The 17,880-nt window shown below is 39.3% G+C and overlaps 2 protein-coding genes across 2 annotated transcripts in view; both read left to right on the forward strand.

The window, feature by feature from the left end:
- LOC127529574 (uncharacterized) overlaps positions 1-17,880 on the forward strand; it is an 813,564-nt gene that overhangs the window by 422,323 nt on the left and 373,361 nt on the right. The window lies entirely within an intron of this gene.
- ppfia3 (PTPRF interacting protein alpha 3) overlaps positions 1-17,880 on the forward strand; it is a 454,572-nt gene that overhangs the window by 284,951 nt on the left and 151,741 nt on the right. The window contains 3 exon segments of the mRNA XM_028813664.2: positions 1,774-2,002; positions 2,098-2,237; positions 2,327-2,478. Of these exon segments, the coding sequence (XP_028669497.2) occupies positions 1,774-2,002; positions 2,098-2,237; positions 2,327-2,478 (521 nt within the window).

Raw genomic sequence — 17,880 nt, forward strand, 5'->3', positions numbered from 1 at the left:
TCCTGAAGATTATATCCTTATTATTAATTTCCCTCTGCTTAAAATCTCTTTTGGTATATGGTAACTGGTTTTTACCTGTCCTCTAAACAGATAAAAATCCATTCTAAAAAGGTCCTCTTTACTTATTTACTTATTTACTGATAAACTACTTAAAGGCGCATGCTTCCTTTCCCACTATGGCAATAATGACATGCCAATTGTAACAAAAAGGTGCATATTGGTGCCTGATCCGACACAGACTCACACTGGAGGCATGTATAAAAGTCAAAGAAACTTATTTTTCTTCACCTGTGGGGCACGTCTTCCCCGTGTCCCACATGCACAACACAGTCCCAGAGCAGACCACAATAAACACACACAGTATTTGCAATCTTCTCTTTAACCACCACTCCTCCCGGCAAGCGTAGTCCTCCTCCTCCCGACTCAGGCTCCTTGAGTGGTGGCTGCTGGTCCCTTTCATAGTCCACCCGGAAGTGCTCCAGGTGGTGCAAATACACTGCCTATAAGGGCTCAAGAGTCCCAGCTGCAGCACCCTCTGGCAGCACCTGTGGGACCCAACAGGGCTTCACCCAATTCCAATTCCCATGGAACCCTGCAGGAAACCGAGGCACCACTCCAACCCAGGAGGGTTGCCATCTACCGTCCAGGGGGAGGTATTGCAAAGTCCATGGCTGCTCCCCCTGAACATATACCGAAGAGGCGTTGCGGCCGTGGTCCGCCACACAATGTACTGATCATGTAAAATATACAGACTAGGGGACATCCTTCATATATTTGATACCACTACAGGTGTCTAATTATGCCTAATTGCATAACGGTATTTTGCTAATTTTGTATTTGGTCTTCTGAGTACCATTGGGTTGTCACAAAATTAGGTGTTTGGAGATGTTGAAAATTGCATGTAGTGATGCTACAGGAAGCACCCCAAAGCATTATTGTATTAAAAATATAGTTGTAACTGAATCTGAATAGAAAGGAAAAGAAAATTGACACTAGACTGTCACTTCTTTCTGCAGTAGAGATTCTCACAGCAACATATCCTAAAAATTTCCAGCTCTTCATCTTTGAGCTTGAGTTTTAATATTGCTTCCATTTATCTTACTAGTTTATTTTTTGGATTCTTTAATAAATCTTTATCTAAATTTTGTTAATTCCATATTGTATCACCAAAGCATTGATTTAACAGGTCATCTCCAATAATGATGGATAGCATTGAATGAGATGAAATTTCTTCAATTTTCAACCTTCTAAATCCAGTTTAGAGTTTCAGAGATCACAGTTTAAGTCCACAACATCAGGAGCCAATCTTGTATGTGAAATTGGTCCATCATAGGGTACACTCATTCACACATCCAGTAAAGAACAATGCGGAGTTTCCAATTAAAACAACAAGCACATATTTTTGATGTTGGAACACAACCAGAGAAGCCACATTCATAAGAACAGAGTACAAATGTCCATAAAAGTACCTGTGATGGGTTTCATATACAGTACTCAGGAGCTGTGAAGTGGCATTGCTAGTCACTGCAACAGGTGGTACCCTCAGTAGAGTAACATGAAAACAAAAATACATTTTAAAAAAAAAAGATAGGAGTCTGAGGTCTCAACATAAAATAATAAAAAAAATGTTAACCAAGGCTAATTTTCCTCAGGTTAGCATGTTCTTTATGTTAAGTTTAGGGTAGAGGTTTTGAGCAAAAACTGGATAATAAAAGGCAAATAATTAAACAAAAACCACACTGAAATTCTTTTTCTCTCTCCATTTTTCTTCAGGCTCATCCAAGAGGAGAAAGAGACTACTGAACTGCGGGCAGAAGAAATTGAAAGCCGGGTCAGCAGTGTGGCCCTTGATGGTATACCACCACCTCCCTCTTCTCTTGGGGGCCGTACCTACATCCCTTCATCTGTGACATCATCTACTTTGGCTAGCCCCTCTCCACCAAGTAGTGGGCACTCAACTCCCCGCTTGACTCACAGTCCAGCTCGAGAGACAGACAGACAGGTGAGGTAACCTTTAAATAAGTTCATAAGGTCAAATGAATTCCAAAATATCTTCTATTATTTATTTTAATATACTTACTTTTTATATCTGTTTAGAATAGCATGCCAAAAGATGATGATAAATCTTTGGCTTTACTTGACTCCACTCCACCTCCAACACCTCGGGCATTAAGGCTTGATAGAATGACACATGCTCTTCAAGGGTCTAGTTTAGAAGAAGGTAGAGAATTTAGGAGGTGAGTAACATTTTTTCTACTGGTACTTTCCTTCTCACTTTCTCTGCCTTGTCTGGCTTTTTTATACTTTTCCATTTTTTATATTATAGTCTCTCAGTAGAAGGAGGCAACACAAATAGCAGTCAGGACTCTTTGCATAAGGCAAGCAAGAAGAAAAGCATTAAGTCCTCAATTGGCCGACTATTTGGAAAAAAAGAGAAAGGTCGACTAGGACAACAAGGTAGAGAGTCTGCTTCTCTTGGTGAGTCTCTGAAAGTAAAATATCATAATGCTATTCTCCAAATTTCTTTAATATGCAAATTTTTATAAAATGTCAAAAGACTATAACCACTGTACAGTATATTTATCAATTTGTGTCTACAGTGCCTTCAGAAAGTACTCTGACCCCTTAACTTTTTACACATTTCGTTATGTTGCAGTATTATACTAAAATCATTTAAATTAATTTTTTTCCTCATCAATCAAAATACATTACATCTTGCCTGAAGAAGGGGCCTGAGTTGCCTCGAAAGCTTGCATATTGTAATCTTTCTAGTTAGCCAATAAAAGGTGTCATTTTGCTTGGCTTTTCTCTCTTTCCTCATCAAGAAACACTTAATATCCAGAATGATAAAGTGAAAACAAGATTTTAGGAATTTCTGCAAATTTATTAAAAATAAAAAACTAAAATGTCACAAATATTAAACTGAAATATCACCTTTTATTAGGAAACTTGTTGAACCCTATTTGTCAACAATTGCAGCCTGGAGTCTCCTTGGTTATGACGCAACAAACTTTGCATGCCTGGATTTGTGAGGCCAACTTTGCATACCTGGACTCTGCAGATTATCACAAAGTCTGTCAGGTTGGAGGGAGGCAGTCAATGGACTGATATTTTCAGGTCTCACCAGAGGTGCTCAATTGGGTTCTAGTCCGAGCTCTTGCTGGACCCCTCAAGAACATTCACAGAGTTGACCCTAAGTAACTCCTGTGTTGTCTTTGCTTTGGGTTTAGGGTCATTTTCCTGTTGGTTTATGCAAATATGAGATAAGCATTTACATAAAACTTGATTATTGTATGTTAAATAAACTCAATTTAACTGTGTATAAGGAATATGGAAATGCCACATTGTGGGGACTAGAAAAGTATTATTTTTGAGTAAGATTAACAAAATAATGAAATACATGAGTAAAGACAACAGCCCCCAAGACAGATTATTCTTCTATTGAAAGAAAATAATCAGATTGCTTTGTTTCAACATAAATGAATTGTGTTATTTTAACATAAATGTATATAAATGTTAATAGAAAAGGTTAAGTAATACACAACAGCAAACATTTCTTTTTAAGCTAAAGTACCTTAAATATATACTAGTTTATAATTTTGAGTAAACACTGACTAGTTTCCCAGTGCCTGTTGCTGAATAACCCCACAGCATGATGCTGCCACCACTACATTTCACCATTGGAATAGTATTGCACTGGTGATGTATATGGCCTGGTTTTCTCCAGGTGTGACACTTAGAACAGAGCCCAGATAGTTCAATCCTGGTTTCTAATAGTCTAAGAATTTTTTAGGTGCCTTTTTGAAAACACCAAGAGGATTTTTTATGTTGTCTAGCCGCGATGACATGAAGCTCATATTAGTAGTGTTGCAGTGGTGGTTGTCCTTCTGGAAATTTCTCCCATCTCCATACAGAATCTCTGGAGTACAGCTATAGTGACCTTTGGGTTGTACTCCGATTACTCAGTTTGGCAGGGCAGTCAGCTCTAGGAAGACTCGTGGCTGCTTCAGACTTATTTCGTTTAGGATTTATGGACATCACTGTGCTTTTGGAAACTTTCAATAGTTTAGAAGTTTTTTGTAGCCTTCACAGATCTCTGCCTTCACACAATCCTAACTCTGGGTGCTGTGCAGGCAATTCGTTCAAACTCATAGCTTTGTTTTTGTTATGCAGGCAGGTGTATTCCTTTCTAATCAGGTGCAATCAGATGATTTTACTTCAGGTGAACCAGAAACAAGGTGTAGAAACATCTTAACAATTGTAGCGATTTCCTTTTAAAGTAGGATGAGGAGCTTGGCACACACTAAAATCTCCTACTCTTAGGAAAAAATAATATTATCAGGAAAGGAACCAGACAGAACCTTAGCCCCCAATTTGATCACCTCAGCTGGAGATGTCCTTTATGAATTTATAAAAGGAAATAAACACCCAAACAATTACATTATTTAAACAAACAAGAATATATATTATAATCAACCAAAGAAAACTATAAACAACCCTTAATCAATCCTTCCCAAATTCGTAACAGCTAAACAAGCACTAATTAATATGCCCACCCACTTAAACCCTTCAGAAAGAAAGAAAGATCACCTGACAGCACCAATAGATTCACAGCACACACACACACACCCATATATATATATATACATACATACATACATATACATATATATATATATATATATATATATATATATATATATATATATATATATACACAAATATAAATTAGACACTCGTACTCCCCACAAGTTCCCCAGTCCCTTTTATGTTAACTTTGTTTTAAGTTTGTAGTCCAACCGGCCTGGGAAGTCTGCCGATAAATCCAGCATACAAGTCAAATATATTCCACTGACTCGTTATACACAGTATATATATTGTGGAAAGTCTTCAATTAAAGAATAAGACATTCACAAAATAAAGTGTTGGGGACCGTCCCCGTATATTGTCCTGCGGACAAAGTAGCAAAATAAATGATCAAAAGCAAACCAAAACGGTAACATTTGACAATCTTTATCTGACAAAATGGCGTTTATATACAGTATTGAATTGTGGGAACAGGAAATGGTTGGCAGGAAGTGACGTTGTAACAGGAAGCGGAAACAACGTCGTTTGATGAAAACCGGAAGTGATGTCTTTGAGAAAGCATCGGAAGTGATGTCAGTTCGTGTGACCGGAAGTGGTGTCATGGCGGCCATTTTGAAATTCAGAAATGTTGGAAATTAGTTTTCTTCGTTTTTTCTGTGGAGAGAAGAGATTCCGGTAAGTACCACGTGACAACCTTTCATCTCGCGATGTTTCACTCACCTTTAGGCTTTTAGACTGCCTCCTAATCGCACGTGTGTGACATGACCCCCCCCTCAGCCCAGACCCATCGGGTCAGGCGACCTGCACCGAGAGGTCGTGGGCTCGGGAGAGAGCATCCACGTTGGCCTGCAGGGAACCTCTATGATAAACAACACTAAAACGATAAGGTTGAAGGTCCAAAAACCACCTAGTGACACAGGGATTAGACTCACGGTGAAGGGACATCCACTGCAAAGCGGCATGATCCGTCACCAGAGTAAATTCCCGACCCAGTAGGTAGTACCTTAACTGCGTGACAGCCCATTTAATTGCCACCGCGGCATACCTGGTATCCCGGTCCAGCAGTTTCCGGCTGAGGTTCATAATGGGGTGTTCAGCACCATCGACGCACTGGCTCAACACGGCACCTAATCCTGTGTCCGATGCGTCGGTCTGGAGAATAAAGGAGGAAGAAAAATCAGATGATTTCAAAACAGGTGCTGACATAAGGGCCAGTTTTAAGTCACTAAATGCCTTATCAGCCATGTCATCCCATACCACTTTTAAAGGTGCTCTTTTCTTTGTCAAATTAGATAAGGGCGTAGCAATTTCGGAGAAATGCAATACAAAACGGCGATAGTAACCCGCTAAACCCAGAAATGTTTGAACTTGCCTCTTAGTCATCGGACGGGGCCAATCAATGATGGCATCGATTGTAGAACATTGGGGGTTGACAGTGCCTCCGCCCACAAGGTAGCCCAAATATTTGGCTTCCTTTAATCCATAAAAACATTTCTTTAGATTAATACGAAGCCCAGATGACGCTAGAGTGGAAAGCACTGCAGTAACCTGCACTACATGTTCTTTCCATGTGCCGGAATAAATGACAACATCATTCAGGTAGGCGGCACTAAATGAATTGTGGGGCCATAGCAGTGTGTCTACCAGACGTTGGAAGGTTGCTGGTGCCCCGTGCAAACCAAATGGAAGAACTCTGTATTGCCAATGTCCACTGGGAGTACTAAATGCGTTTTTTTCTTTAGCGGAGGCCGTTAAGGGAATTTGCCAATACCCTTTAGTCATGTCAAGAGTAGTTAGGAATTGCGCGTTCCCCAGCCAGTCGAGTAAATCGTCAATACGCGGCATAGGCTACGTGTCAAACTTAGAGACCTGATTAAGCTTACAAAAGTCATTACAAAACCCCCATGAGCCATCAGGTTTAGGAATCAAGACAATTGGACTAGACCAGGGGCTATAACTTTCTTCAATAACCCCCAATTCTGGCATTCGTCTAACTTCCAACTCTATTTCCGCCTTCTTTGCCCCCGGGAGCCTATAGGGTCTTTCCCTGACAATTAACCCTGGGTCAGTAATGATATCATGTTCAATCAGAGCAGTTCGTCCTGGTAGCTCATTTACAACTTCGGGTATAGACAAGATAGCCATCTCTAGGTCTTGTCGTTGTTCAGGGGTCAAATTATCACCGAAGTTAAGGTGTGAATAAGACATGAAAAGGGAACGAGGCTGTCCGGAGTAGGGATCTATTTCCCTATCCTTCCACGGTTTCAGCAAGTTTATATGATATACTCGTTCACTTGGTCGACAATTCGGTTGTTTAATCAAGTAATCAACGAGTCCTTTTCTTTCCTTAACTTTGTATGGGCCTTGCCAATGGGCCAACAATTTAGAATGCGAAGTTGGAACGAGAACCATCACACGATCACCCGGGACAAATTCCCGAATGGTGGTGTTTCTGTTATAATATCTAGACTGCGCTGCTTGAGCTTTCTCCAAGTTCGCTTTTAAAATAGGTCTAATTTTTTCTAATCTATCGCGTAATTGTGCAATATATTCCAATGTTTGAGGTAGGAAGGACCTCTTCTTCCCAACCTTCTTTTAACATATCCAATAGCCCACGGGGTTTTCTTCCATATAATAGCTCAAAAGGGGAAAAACCAGTAGAGGCCTGTGGGACTTCCTGATATGCAAACAAGACGAGAGGAAGTAACTGACCCAGTTTCTTCCATCCACGTTAACTACTTTGCGTAACATCTGTTTTAAAGTTTGATTGAATAGTTCTACCAATCCATCCGTTTGGGGATGATAGACCGATGTCTTTAGATGTTTTATTCGGAGTAATTTAGCAACTTCCCTGAATGTCTCCGAAGTGAAAGGAGTCCCATGGTCCGTTAAAACCTTTTTGGGGATCCCTACACGAGCGAATATCCCTACTAATTCCTATGCGATATTTTTTGAAGTAGCTGAGCGCAAAGGAACAGCTTCGGGAAATCGAATGGCATAATCAACTAAGACTAAAATATATTTAAAACCTTTTAACGAGGGTTGTAAGGGTCCTACGAGATCAATACCGACTCGTTCAAAGGGAATATCAATAAGGGGTAACGGAATGAGAGGAGCTCGGTTCCTCCTAGGAATCTGACGAAGTTGACATTCAGGGCACGAAGCACAAAATCGTCGGACCTCCTCATTAATTCCTGGCCAATAAAATCGGAGTTTAATTCTCTCTAATGTTTTTTCAGAGCCTAAATGGGCTCCAAGAAGGTGACCATTTGCTAATTCACAGACGTGTCGCCGAAAAGTATGTGGTATTAGCAACAACGCTCGCACTTCACCCCCGTGTTCTGCCACTCTATATAATAATTCATTTTGTATTATTATTATTTGGATTGTATAACCCTCGGTTGATAATATTGCATTTCTTGCAAATTTTAAGGAATCATCGTTCCATTGTTCTCTTTTAAATGATGAAGGGGTAAATAGAAATTGGGCTGTTAAATCCTGGATAGGGTCTCTGTTGACCTCAATGGGAGGGGCTTCTGCCACCATGTCCTCCACGTTAACTGTACTAGCTCCCGTAGAGGATGATGGAACATCGACTACTCCACACTGGGTACCTATATGGGTCCTAGCAACCGTTGTACACGGCGTGGAGGCAGTCGGAGCAGCATTCTCTATTATTAAGCCTAAACTTTTCCCAGGAGCAGTTACGTTTTTACCGCTGTTAATATCATTCCAATCTCTCCCTAATATGACTGGAAACGGAGGATCCGGTAATACAGCCATGGCCATTCTAGTTAAAGTATAATCCACCGCGACCACACACTTGGCTGTTTTATAATACCGGATGTCTCCGTGTATACATTTGAGGCTGGTTTTTATTTTTAGCCACTGTTGCGGTAAAATGAAACGGGAAGCAACAATGGAAATGTTACTCCCGGAATCGAACATTGCCCTTACCTTTCTGCCATTTATAATAACTGCACCTGTATAAGGAAGAGACAAAGGGTTAATCACAGTGGCACAATACGTTTCCCCCTTCACCAACGAACAGTCCATGGGTTCAGATGGGCAATTAGGTGACAGATGTCCCATCTCCCCACACTTGAAACAGCGGGGAAGGTGAAACGGTTTATCTCTTCTAAGGACGGCAGGCTCGGGAGCTTGTCGGATGGGCTCAGGAGCTGCCCCACGTATCTGTTGGTTATGGCAAGAGAACCGTTCCGATCGTCCCGATTTGCAAGCCGCCCAATGACGCTCTGCTATTTTGATTAATGTGTCCATACTGTCATATGGTTGTTTCCGGACTTGCTGGGCGATATGGTCAGGGAGAGCATGAATGAAGATCTCACATGCCAGCAGTTCACCCATCTTATGGGAGCTGTTTACATCGCGCCGTAGCCATCGACAAACCTTACTCCAAGCCTCGAAAGCTTGGGTTCTTAGAGGCCGATCTGGATCGAACTGCCCCTCCCTCCATTCTCTCGCCTGCTATTCCGAAGAAATGCCATAACGCTTGAATACCTCGAGTTTGAGCGTGTCATAATCAGCAGCCTGCTCCTCAGTCAAATTATAATAGGCTCTCTGCGCTATTCCCTTCAGGTAGGGGGCCAGTAGGTACGCCCATTCCGACCTCGGCCATGCGTTCCGCTTAGCGGTATGCTCAAATACCAAAAAATAGGTTTCTATATCATCTTCTTCTGTCAGATTGTTTAACTGTGTTGGCAATGACCGAGCGGTCTCTGTCCATATAGCAGCTGCTGCGTGAGCTTCAGACTCGGCCAATTGCGTCCAAGTTTCTCCCATCTGGAGCTACAGGGTGCTGAGATCGCTCACGATCGTCGTGAGGATGGTTGAGAAGTCCTGCTCTTCAGACATATTTTCAAAAGCAATCCTAGCCGACTACGCCAATTGTGGAAAGACTTCAATTAAAGAATAAGACATTCACAAAACAAAGTGTTGGGGACCGTCCCCATATATTGTCCTGCAGACAAAGTAGCAAAATAAATGATCAAAAGCAAACCAAAACGGTAACATTTGACAATCTTTATTTGACAAAATGGCGTTTATATACAGTATTGAATTGTGGGAACAGGAAATGGTTGGCAGGAAGTGGTGTTGTAACAGGAAGCGGAAACAACGTCGTTTTATGAAAACCGGTAGTGATGTCTTTGAGAAAGCGTCAGAAGTGATGTCAGTTCATGTGACCGGAAGTGATGTCATGGCGACCATTTTGAAATTCAGAAATGTTGGAAATTAGTTTTGTTCGGTTTTTCTGTGGAGAGAAGAGATTCCGGTAAGTACCACGTGACAACCCTTCATCTCGCGATGTTTCACTCACCTTTAGGCTTTTAGACTGCCTCCTAATCGCACATGTGTGACAATATATACACACATATATACATATATACAGTCATATGAAAAAGTTTGGGAACCCCTCTTAATTCTTTGGATTTTTGTTTATCATTGGCTGAGCTTTCAAAGTAGCAACTTCCTTTTAATATATGACATGCCTTATGGAAACAGTAGTATTTCAGCAGTGACATTAAGTTTATTGGATTAACAGAAAATATGCAATATGCATCATAACAAAATTAGACAGGTGCATAAATTTGGGCACCCCAACAGAGATATTCCATCAATACTTAGTTGAGCCTCCTTTTGCAAATATAACAGCCTCTAGACGCCTCCTATAGCCTTTGATCAGTGTCTGGATTTTGAATGGAGGTATTTTTGACCATTCTTCCATACAAAATCTCTCCAGTTCAGTTAAATCTGATGGCTGCCAAGCATGGATAGCCTGCTTCAAATCATCCCATAGATTTTCAATGATATTCAATTCAGGGGACTGTGATAGCCATTCCAGAACATTGTACTTCTCCCTCTGCATGAATGCCTGTGTAGATTTCGAACTGTGTTTTGGTCATTGTCTTTTTGGAATATCCATCCCCTGCATAACTTCAACTTTGTGACTGATGCTTGAACATTATCCTGAACAATTTGTTGATATTGGGTTGAATTCATCCGACCCTCGGCTTTAACAAGGGCCCCAGTCCCTGAACTAGCCACACAGCCCCACAGCATGATGGAACCTCCACTAAATTTGACAGTACGTAGAAGGTGGTTTTTTTGGAATGCCGTGTTCTTCTTCCGCCATGCAAAGCGCTTTTTGTTATGACCAAATAACTCAATTTTTGTCTTATCAGTCCAAAGCACTTTGATCCAAAATGAATCTGGCTCGTCTAAATAAGCATTTGCATACAACAAGCGAATCTGTTTGTGGTGTGAGTGCAGATAGGGCTTCTTTCTCATCACCCTGCCATACAGATGTTCTTTGTGCAAATTGCGCTGAATTGTAGAATGATGTACAGATACACCATCTGCAGCAAGATGTTCCTGCAGGTCCATTCTCACAATCCTGCAAATATGCCTCTCCTGTATTTTTCTTGGCCTGCCAGACCAGGGTTTAACAGCAACTGTGCCTGTGGCTTTCCATTTCCTGATTACATTCCTTACAGTTGAAACTGACAGTTTAAACCTCTGAGATAGCTTTCTGTAGCCTTTTCTTAAACCATGATACTGAACAATCTTTGTTTTCAGATCTTTTGAGAGTTGCTTTGAGGATCCCATGCTGTCACTCTTCAGAGGAGAGTCAAAGGGAAGCACAACTTGCAATTGACCACCTTAAATACCTTTTCTCATGATTGGACACACCTGTCTATGAAGTTCAAGGCTTAACGAGCTAATACAACCAATTTGGTGTTGCAAGCAATCAGTACTGAGCAGTTACATGTATTCAAATCAGCAAAATTACAAGGGTACCCAAATTTGTGCACAGCCAGTTTTTCACATTTAATTTAATTTCATACATCTAAATATTGCTTCATTAAAAATCTTTGTTCGAAAAACACCCCAGTACTCAGATGTTCCTAGGAAATGAAAGACATAGCCTACCATTGTTATCTTTTTTGTTGAAAGTAGAGTAAATTATTATGCAGGCTGAGAGGGGTTCCCAAACTTTTTCATATGTCTGTATATAAAAGAAGCAATCTCACCGGCCTAGTGACTACTCTTATGTTGAAGTCCGCCTCACCTGGGTGTATTGGCGTTAACGTCCGTCCAAGGCAGACGCCAGCATCAAAAATGCAAAGTAAAGTCATGCGCTCCGAAGACCATTCCTGTTTAGCCAGCACTCCTTTTCCATGCGGCCAACCGTCCTTGTTACGGAGATTTATTTGCTTTACCGCTAGCTTTCTTTTTACATTCACCTTCCCAGCTCCTTCGTAAACAATCTTTCTTCTCTTTTTTAAAATGTGTGCCTCCTTGCCTTTTTAGTCGGTTCTCCTTACATCATACAACAGCGCGTTTTGGCAAGGACCCACAGGCGTGGTTTGGCCCCTTGCTCCTCTTAAATCACTTATATCACTAAGACAATTATTCCCTCAGACATAAAATCCAAAGGGAGCAAGCGGCAGAAACAGATAAAAGCACATAAAATATGTGACAATTGTTACACAATGATCAATACACAGGAATATACCTAAGCCAAATTCTAAGTGTCATATCAAAGGGTCCGAATACATGTGTGAATGTGATATTTAATTTTTTTATTTTTAATAAATTTGCAGAAATTCCCAAAATCCGGACTTTGTTTTTTATTCTGAAGCATTGAGTTTCATTACGGAAAAATAAATGACTTTAGCAGAAGGCTGAAACATAACAAAATATAAGAAAGCGAAACGGTCTGAATACTTTCTGAAGGCACTGTGTATATATATCAATAATTTTTACTAATTAGTATTAATCCATTAACTTAAAAATCTGTAGGTGTTTTTAGCCAGTAATTGGTGAGAAGCTAATACAAATGTTAAATAGGTTAGTAGAAAGAAACAACTCAAAAACAGCCAAATGCAGAATAAAACAACAATAATAATTATAAATAAAAAAATTAGGTTCCTATTTTTTTTTGCATGAATATGGTGTGCACCTTATACCAAGTTGAACTGAATGTGATCAATGTGATTACATAGATGTCCTAGTCAATTCACACTGCTCCCTACAATTTCTGTAGAGACCATTATGGATTTTTTCAATATATATTCTGTCTTTCTAATCATTGTTGGATTACTTATAAATAAGTGCTCATAAACATAACTTAAATGCCCTTATCCTGAAGCACACCTTCATCTAACTGCTACCTGTCCTTACGATGTCACTACAAAAAGCATAAAATAATAAAAAATAAATTGTATGTTCAGTGAGGTTAGTTGCCCCTACCCCTAAACTATATAACTTTATAAATCTGATGGGGCTGAATCCAAATCCTGCAGAAGAATTGCCCTATCGTATACAGTTTTTGAGAGATGAATACTTAAAATGACAAAAAGTGTAACATCTTTTTTAAATTAATCATTTAGACTTGAAAACATTATAAATTACACATATAATTGTTTTAAATATAATTTTTACTTAAAAAACTTGTCATTTGGTCATTTTTTTTTCTCTTATAATCTTTTGAAGGTGTTTCACAGTGGAATGATTAACAGAAGTCTGCTAACATAGACTTACTTCACTATAATGTCTCTCCATTTGAGAGATCTCCTGGTGGAACCGCTGTGTTCATTAGCGACTGCTCCTATGTTCTCGTTTACTGATTACTTATCTGTTACCTACTGAAGACAATAGATAAGTCAACTCAATCCTGCATATTTCTCTAAAACACTTTTAAACAACAACTTTCTGTCTTCTGGGCAATAAAAATGCATCTTTCTAACCTTCTACATATAAATGCCTGTCTATTTTCAAGAAATAATAAGAAAAAAAATATTCATTGAGATGCTAGTTGACTTTGGGTTGTTTTGACCTCAGCTGAAGTTAAGAATGAGGAAGACTGATACTTTACAGCCCAAAATATACTTCAAAGGATTTACATATTATACATTTTAAACACAGCAAAACCACAATAATCTGAAATGAATAATACATCAAAGACTGAGGTAGGTATTTCAGATTATATTGAAGAGGCACCTCTCAAATCAGGTCAGGTTGAGGAGCATGCACTGGTACAGTGCTTTGCCACTTCCACCAAACAACGAAACAGCTTGGGATCCTGGTCAGCAACCCCTCAGGCAGCCACGCAGTCCAGTCCCACCCTCCAGAAATGACCATCTATCTGCTCCAGACAAGTGTTGCATGGGCGTCCCCTCCACCTAGTCCAGCCACTCGGGTCCTCAACAATGAGGATCTTGTGAGGTGGATCACCCTCATGGAATCGCGCCACATGGCCGTGGTGCTGTAATTGATGCTCCTTCACAATGCATGTAATGTGCCTCATTCTGGACTCAGTGAGCAGCTGCTCATTCGACACAAAGTCACACCAATGGTACTCAAGGATTTTATCAAGAAACATAGTACCAAAGGAATCCAGTATTTGTTTCAGGTCACTGGATATTGTCCATGTCTCACAACCATATAGCAAAACAGGAAGCACCGGGTCTCTAAAGACTTGGACTTCATCCTTTTGCAAAGATATCGGGTAGCACCACACACCCTTTTCCAGCAACTTCATGACCCCCCTCCCATGTTCTCCCAATCTGTCTACTGACTTCATAGGAAGAATCACCAGAGACATAAATATCGCTGCAGAGGCAAGTAAACCTCTGTCTGTGGAGACAGCATTGACTACGTTGAGAGGTTTACCTGCCTCTCTAATCACTAGTATAAAACCTAACAATTCATAACAAGTAAACTAAGAGTGGCACTTCTTTTCATACTTTCATCATAGAAATCTATGAGGAATTTACTAAAGGCAGCAAAGGGGAAACTGAAATTAAATATCAATGAAGTAAAACATGACTTGTGAACACCAAGTCCCAGCCAGCAATATATAAATGATAAGAAAATTAAGTGGTTCATAATATATAAATTAAAAACACTTCACCAGTTTATGATTGGTCCTTTCAATACAACATGGTTCCACTTCCTTTATATCAAAATGTAATGTGGATACTTTTGATCCATGGTAGGTACTGCCAAAAGATTGATATTCTTGTCTGTAAACTGCTTCTTGACTGGTCTTTTATTTTATTTATAAGCATACATTTTACTTATATACAATAAATGTATATACCTGTATGCTGTACATGTAAAAGTATATCATAGGCAGAGTTTGACATTTAAGATTGGGAGGGTCAGGCAAATCGTAAAAAATAATAAAATTTTTTTAGAATCACAATTGTACTGCTAAATATTTACATGACATCTTATCTCATATATTGTAAGTTGTTTGTTATATTAAGTTAGAATATGAGGTACAGTCTTGCTTACATTAACACATTTAAAGCTTTGAAATTACCTCAAGTACCTCTGACAATATTTATATGACATAAAGCATTGCTTTTTAAACATTGCTTTTCAACTTATTGTAATTTTGGCAAAATAATCACTTTTTTATTTTTAACAAGTTAGAAAATGTATGCATGGGTAGGCATAACATTCTGTTGCATTCAAGCCTTAGTTAATTGATTTGAAAGTTGGAGTGGTTTTTGTTATCTACTGTATATGTTTCATTAAAGAGACAAATATCATATTTTTGTATTTTAAATATTTTTTCACTGTGATTCACTGTTTGACATGTGGTGGAGATTTCCTCAGATTACAACCCCACTGTTTGTAATGACAGAAATATGTGGTTGGCACTATCATTTAATTTCTTGTTGTTATGCCCAAGTTGCCTGTAACTGGCATATTCCCATTGAACTTGGGGCATCAATAGACATGAACCGAGATATACTGGGCAATGAGGACACATAATAGTAGAGCAAGTGACATCCAGGTTGAACTACAGGTTGTCCCAAATGTAATGGTAGAAGCTGTCTCACTTCTCCCTCCCGAGAATCTTCCAGTTACGTAGGAAGAAGTAATTTACATTTACATTTACTTATTTGGCTGACGCCTTTATCCAAGGTGACTTACAACATTTACAACTGGTTACATTCTTTTTGGTTTTCCAATTGGAGCAGAGGCAGGTCAAGTGATGTGCTCATGGTCACACAATGTCGGTATCGGGATTTGAACCCACAACCTCAGGCCTTAACCACTACACCACACAGAAATGCTAAGTTTCTCACAGAACCTTTGCTATTGTTCATTAGAGATCTGCAGATGTAGCTGGTGACAAAACAGATGAGAATAATCAATATTCCAAGAATCATGGTAGTCCACATTCTGGATGGAGCTGGGATAGCAGTTTTTCAAGTTGCACTTCTTATTGTTCTGTTTGTATAAAAGCATAAGATAGTATTAACTATCAGATACAGAAATCCATACTGTTGACATGCATATGAGAGCAGACACAATTATATCTTGAGGGCAGTGCAAAAAGATAAGGATCCACGGTAACATCTACCTATAGTACAGAGATGCAACTACAGTCTAAACTACTGTCTTAAAAGGGCTACCTTCAAAACTGTCACTGTTAGCAATTACTATTTTTACATTGTGAGAAGCCAGTTTTGTCTACCATTAGGTTCTTATCAGGAAAGAGAAGAGCATTGTCTTTATTACTTTATGTCTATCACCATCTGTTCTCAGTTCAGCTTATTCCTTTCATGTTCATAAGGGAATGCAAAATAAGACATTAGGAAATACATATAAAGACTTGCATAACACCTTTTGGGTAGCACAGTGACCAACAGAAGAAAATACCAAGGTAACTCATAAATATTGTGTTGTCCAAAAACTACAGCTCTATGGCACAATTATATTCCACTTCTTAATTGTCACCATCAAAATAGTCTCCATTGACAGTTACAGCTGTGACATAATGGGAAGCCAAGTATTTTTTCCATTAGCATCCAAATGTGAAAATGAAGGACATGGCCATTCTTACTTTATGCATACCTCCATGTCAAACCTATGTAATCCACTTCAAGGTTATGAAGTAAACAATAATGTATTATGAACTTGTGTTGTAAAGTGGGGTCTGCGGCTGATTGACTTTTTAAATAAATAATCGTTGCACTCGTGGCTTTAAGGAAGGAGCGTTGTAGCGTGGCAGGAGCGGTTTCCACACTTAAGTGCACAGGTGCGGAGTCGCCTGTGGCCATAATTGATGGCGGGAGCTACTAATCGCCACACCTGTGCCATGTTCCCATATAAAAAGGAGAATTGTGAGTGCGAAGGGGAGGGAAAAAAAAAGGAAAGACACGGACGGAGGTTAAAGAGAGAAAATGACAGGAGACATTAAGAAACTTGAAATTGGGATGTAGTCTTAAAAAAGAACAGGTGGCAGCGGGGGGTAACAAGTTGACCCCTGACAATGCATACTTCTGACAAAAAAAAAATGTCAAAATTTTAAATATGCTGAACTTCATCTGTTATTTGGTGCTGAGTACATGCTGAAGTAAAGTTTATAAGACAATTCCATGAATACATTTTCAAAGACACCAATGAGGTTATTAAAGACATATCTCTCCACACATACATTATCAAACCTACTGTGGAAGTAACCCTAGAGGAAGACAGGAATAGTTCAAACAAACAGTCTTTATTCAGTCACCGATGAGTACATAGGATTCATGCTTTGCAAAGCAGAAGAGCACATTTTACTTTTTGGTCGGCTTTTTTATAGTTATTTTCCTCCCTCCCCCTTACTTATGAAGCAGCATCTAAGCATTTCATCTTATATTGCACAAATTGGCCAACCGTTTCCTTTTTGTGTAAGTGTCAGAGGAGCCCTGAAGAAGGAAAGGCCACTTTTCCTGTGTCTAACAGAGGCGTTCATGAAGAAGGAAGTTGTCCTCGGTCAGCTTACTGCAACCTGTCTTATGACAGACGCCTGTATGAATAACCTGCTGTTATAGCAATGTTATAGGATTTATCCTGTTATAGGATTTGTCCGCTTTTAACCCTTAGTAGCTTGTAAGCAGTTAATTTTTCTTTCACAATACTTAATCCGGTTCAGTGTCATGGAGCATAGTGCAGCTAAACATTTAATTTATTTAAAAAATTTTTCCTGCTTTTAATGGCTCTTTATATGCCTCAATTTTAGGTTCATCATAGGTCAGTGTGGCACAATCTAAATGATATAATTCTAATATATCTAACCATCAGAGAGACGGTGAAATTAAAAGAACATACTTAATTGTAAAACAGCAGGCATTTTTGGACAAAAACTTAGTATAATATCATTGTGCCATTTGACATAATTTTAAGAGTAACAGTGATCTAACACTAGTAGCAATTAAAGATTTTTATGTTGTCAATGTAATTTATATCTCTATAAAAATATCAAAA

This window comes from Erpetoichthys calabaricus, chromosome 11 (assembly GCF_900747795.2).
Source record: "Erpetoichthys calabaricus chromosome 11, fErpCal1.3, whole genome shotgun sequence".
In the NCBI taxonomy this organism is placed as follows: Eukaryota; Metazoa; Chordata; class Cladistia; order Polypteriformes; family Polypteridae; genus Erpetoichthys; species Erpetoichthys calabaricus.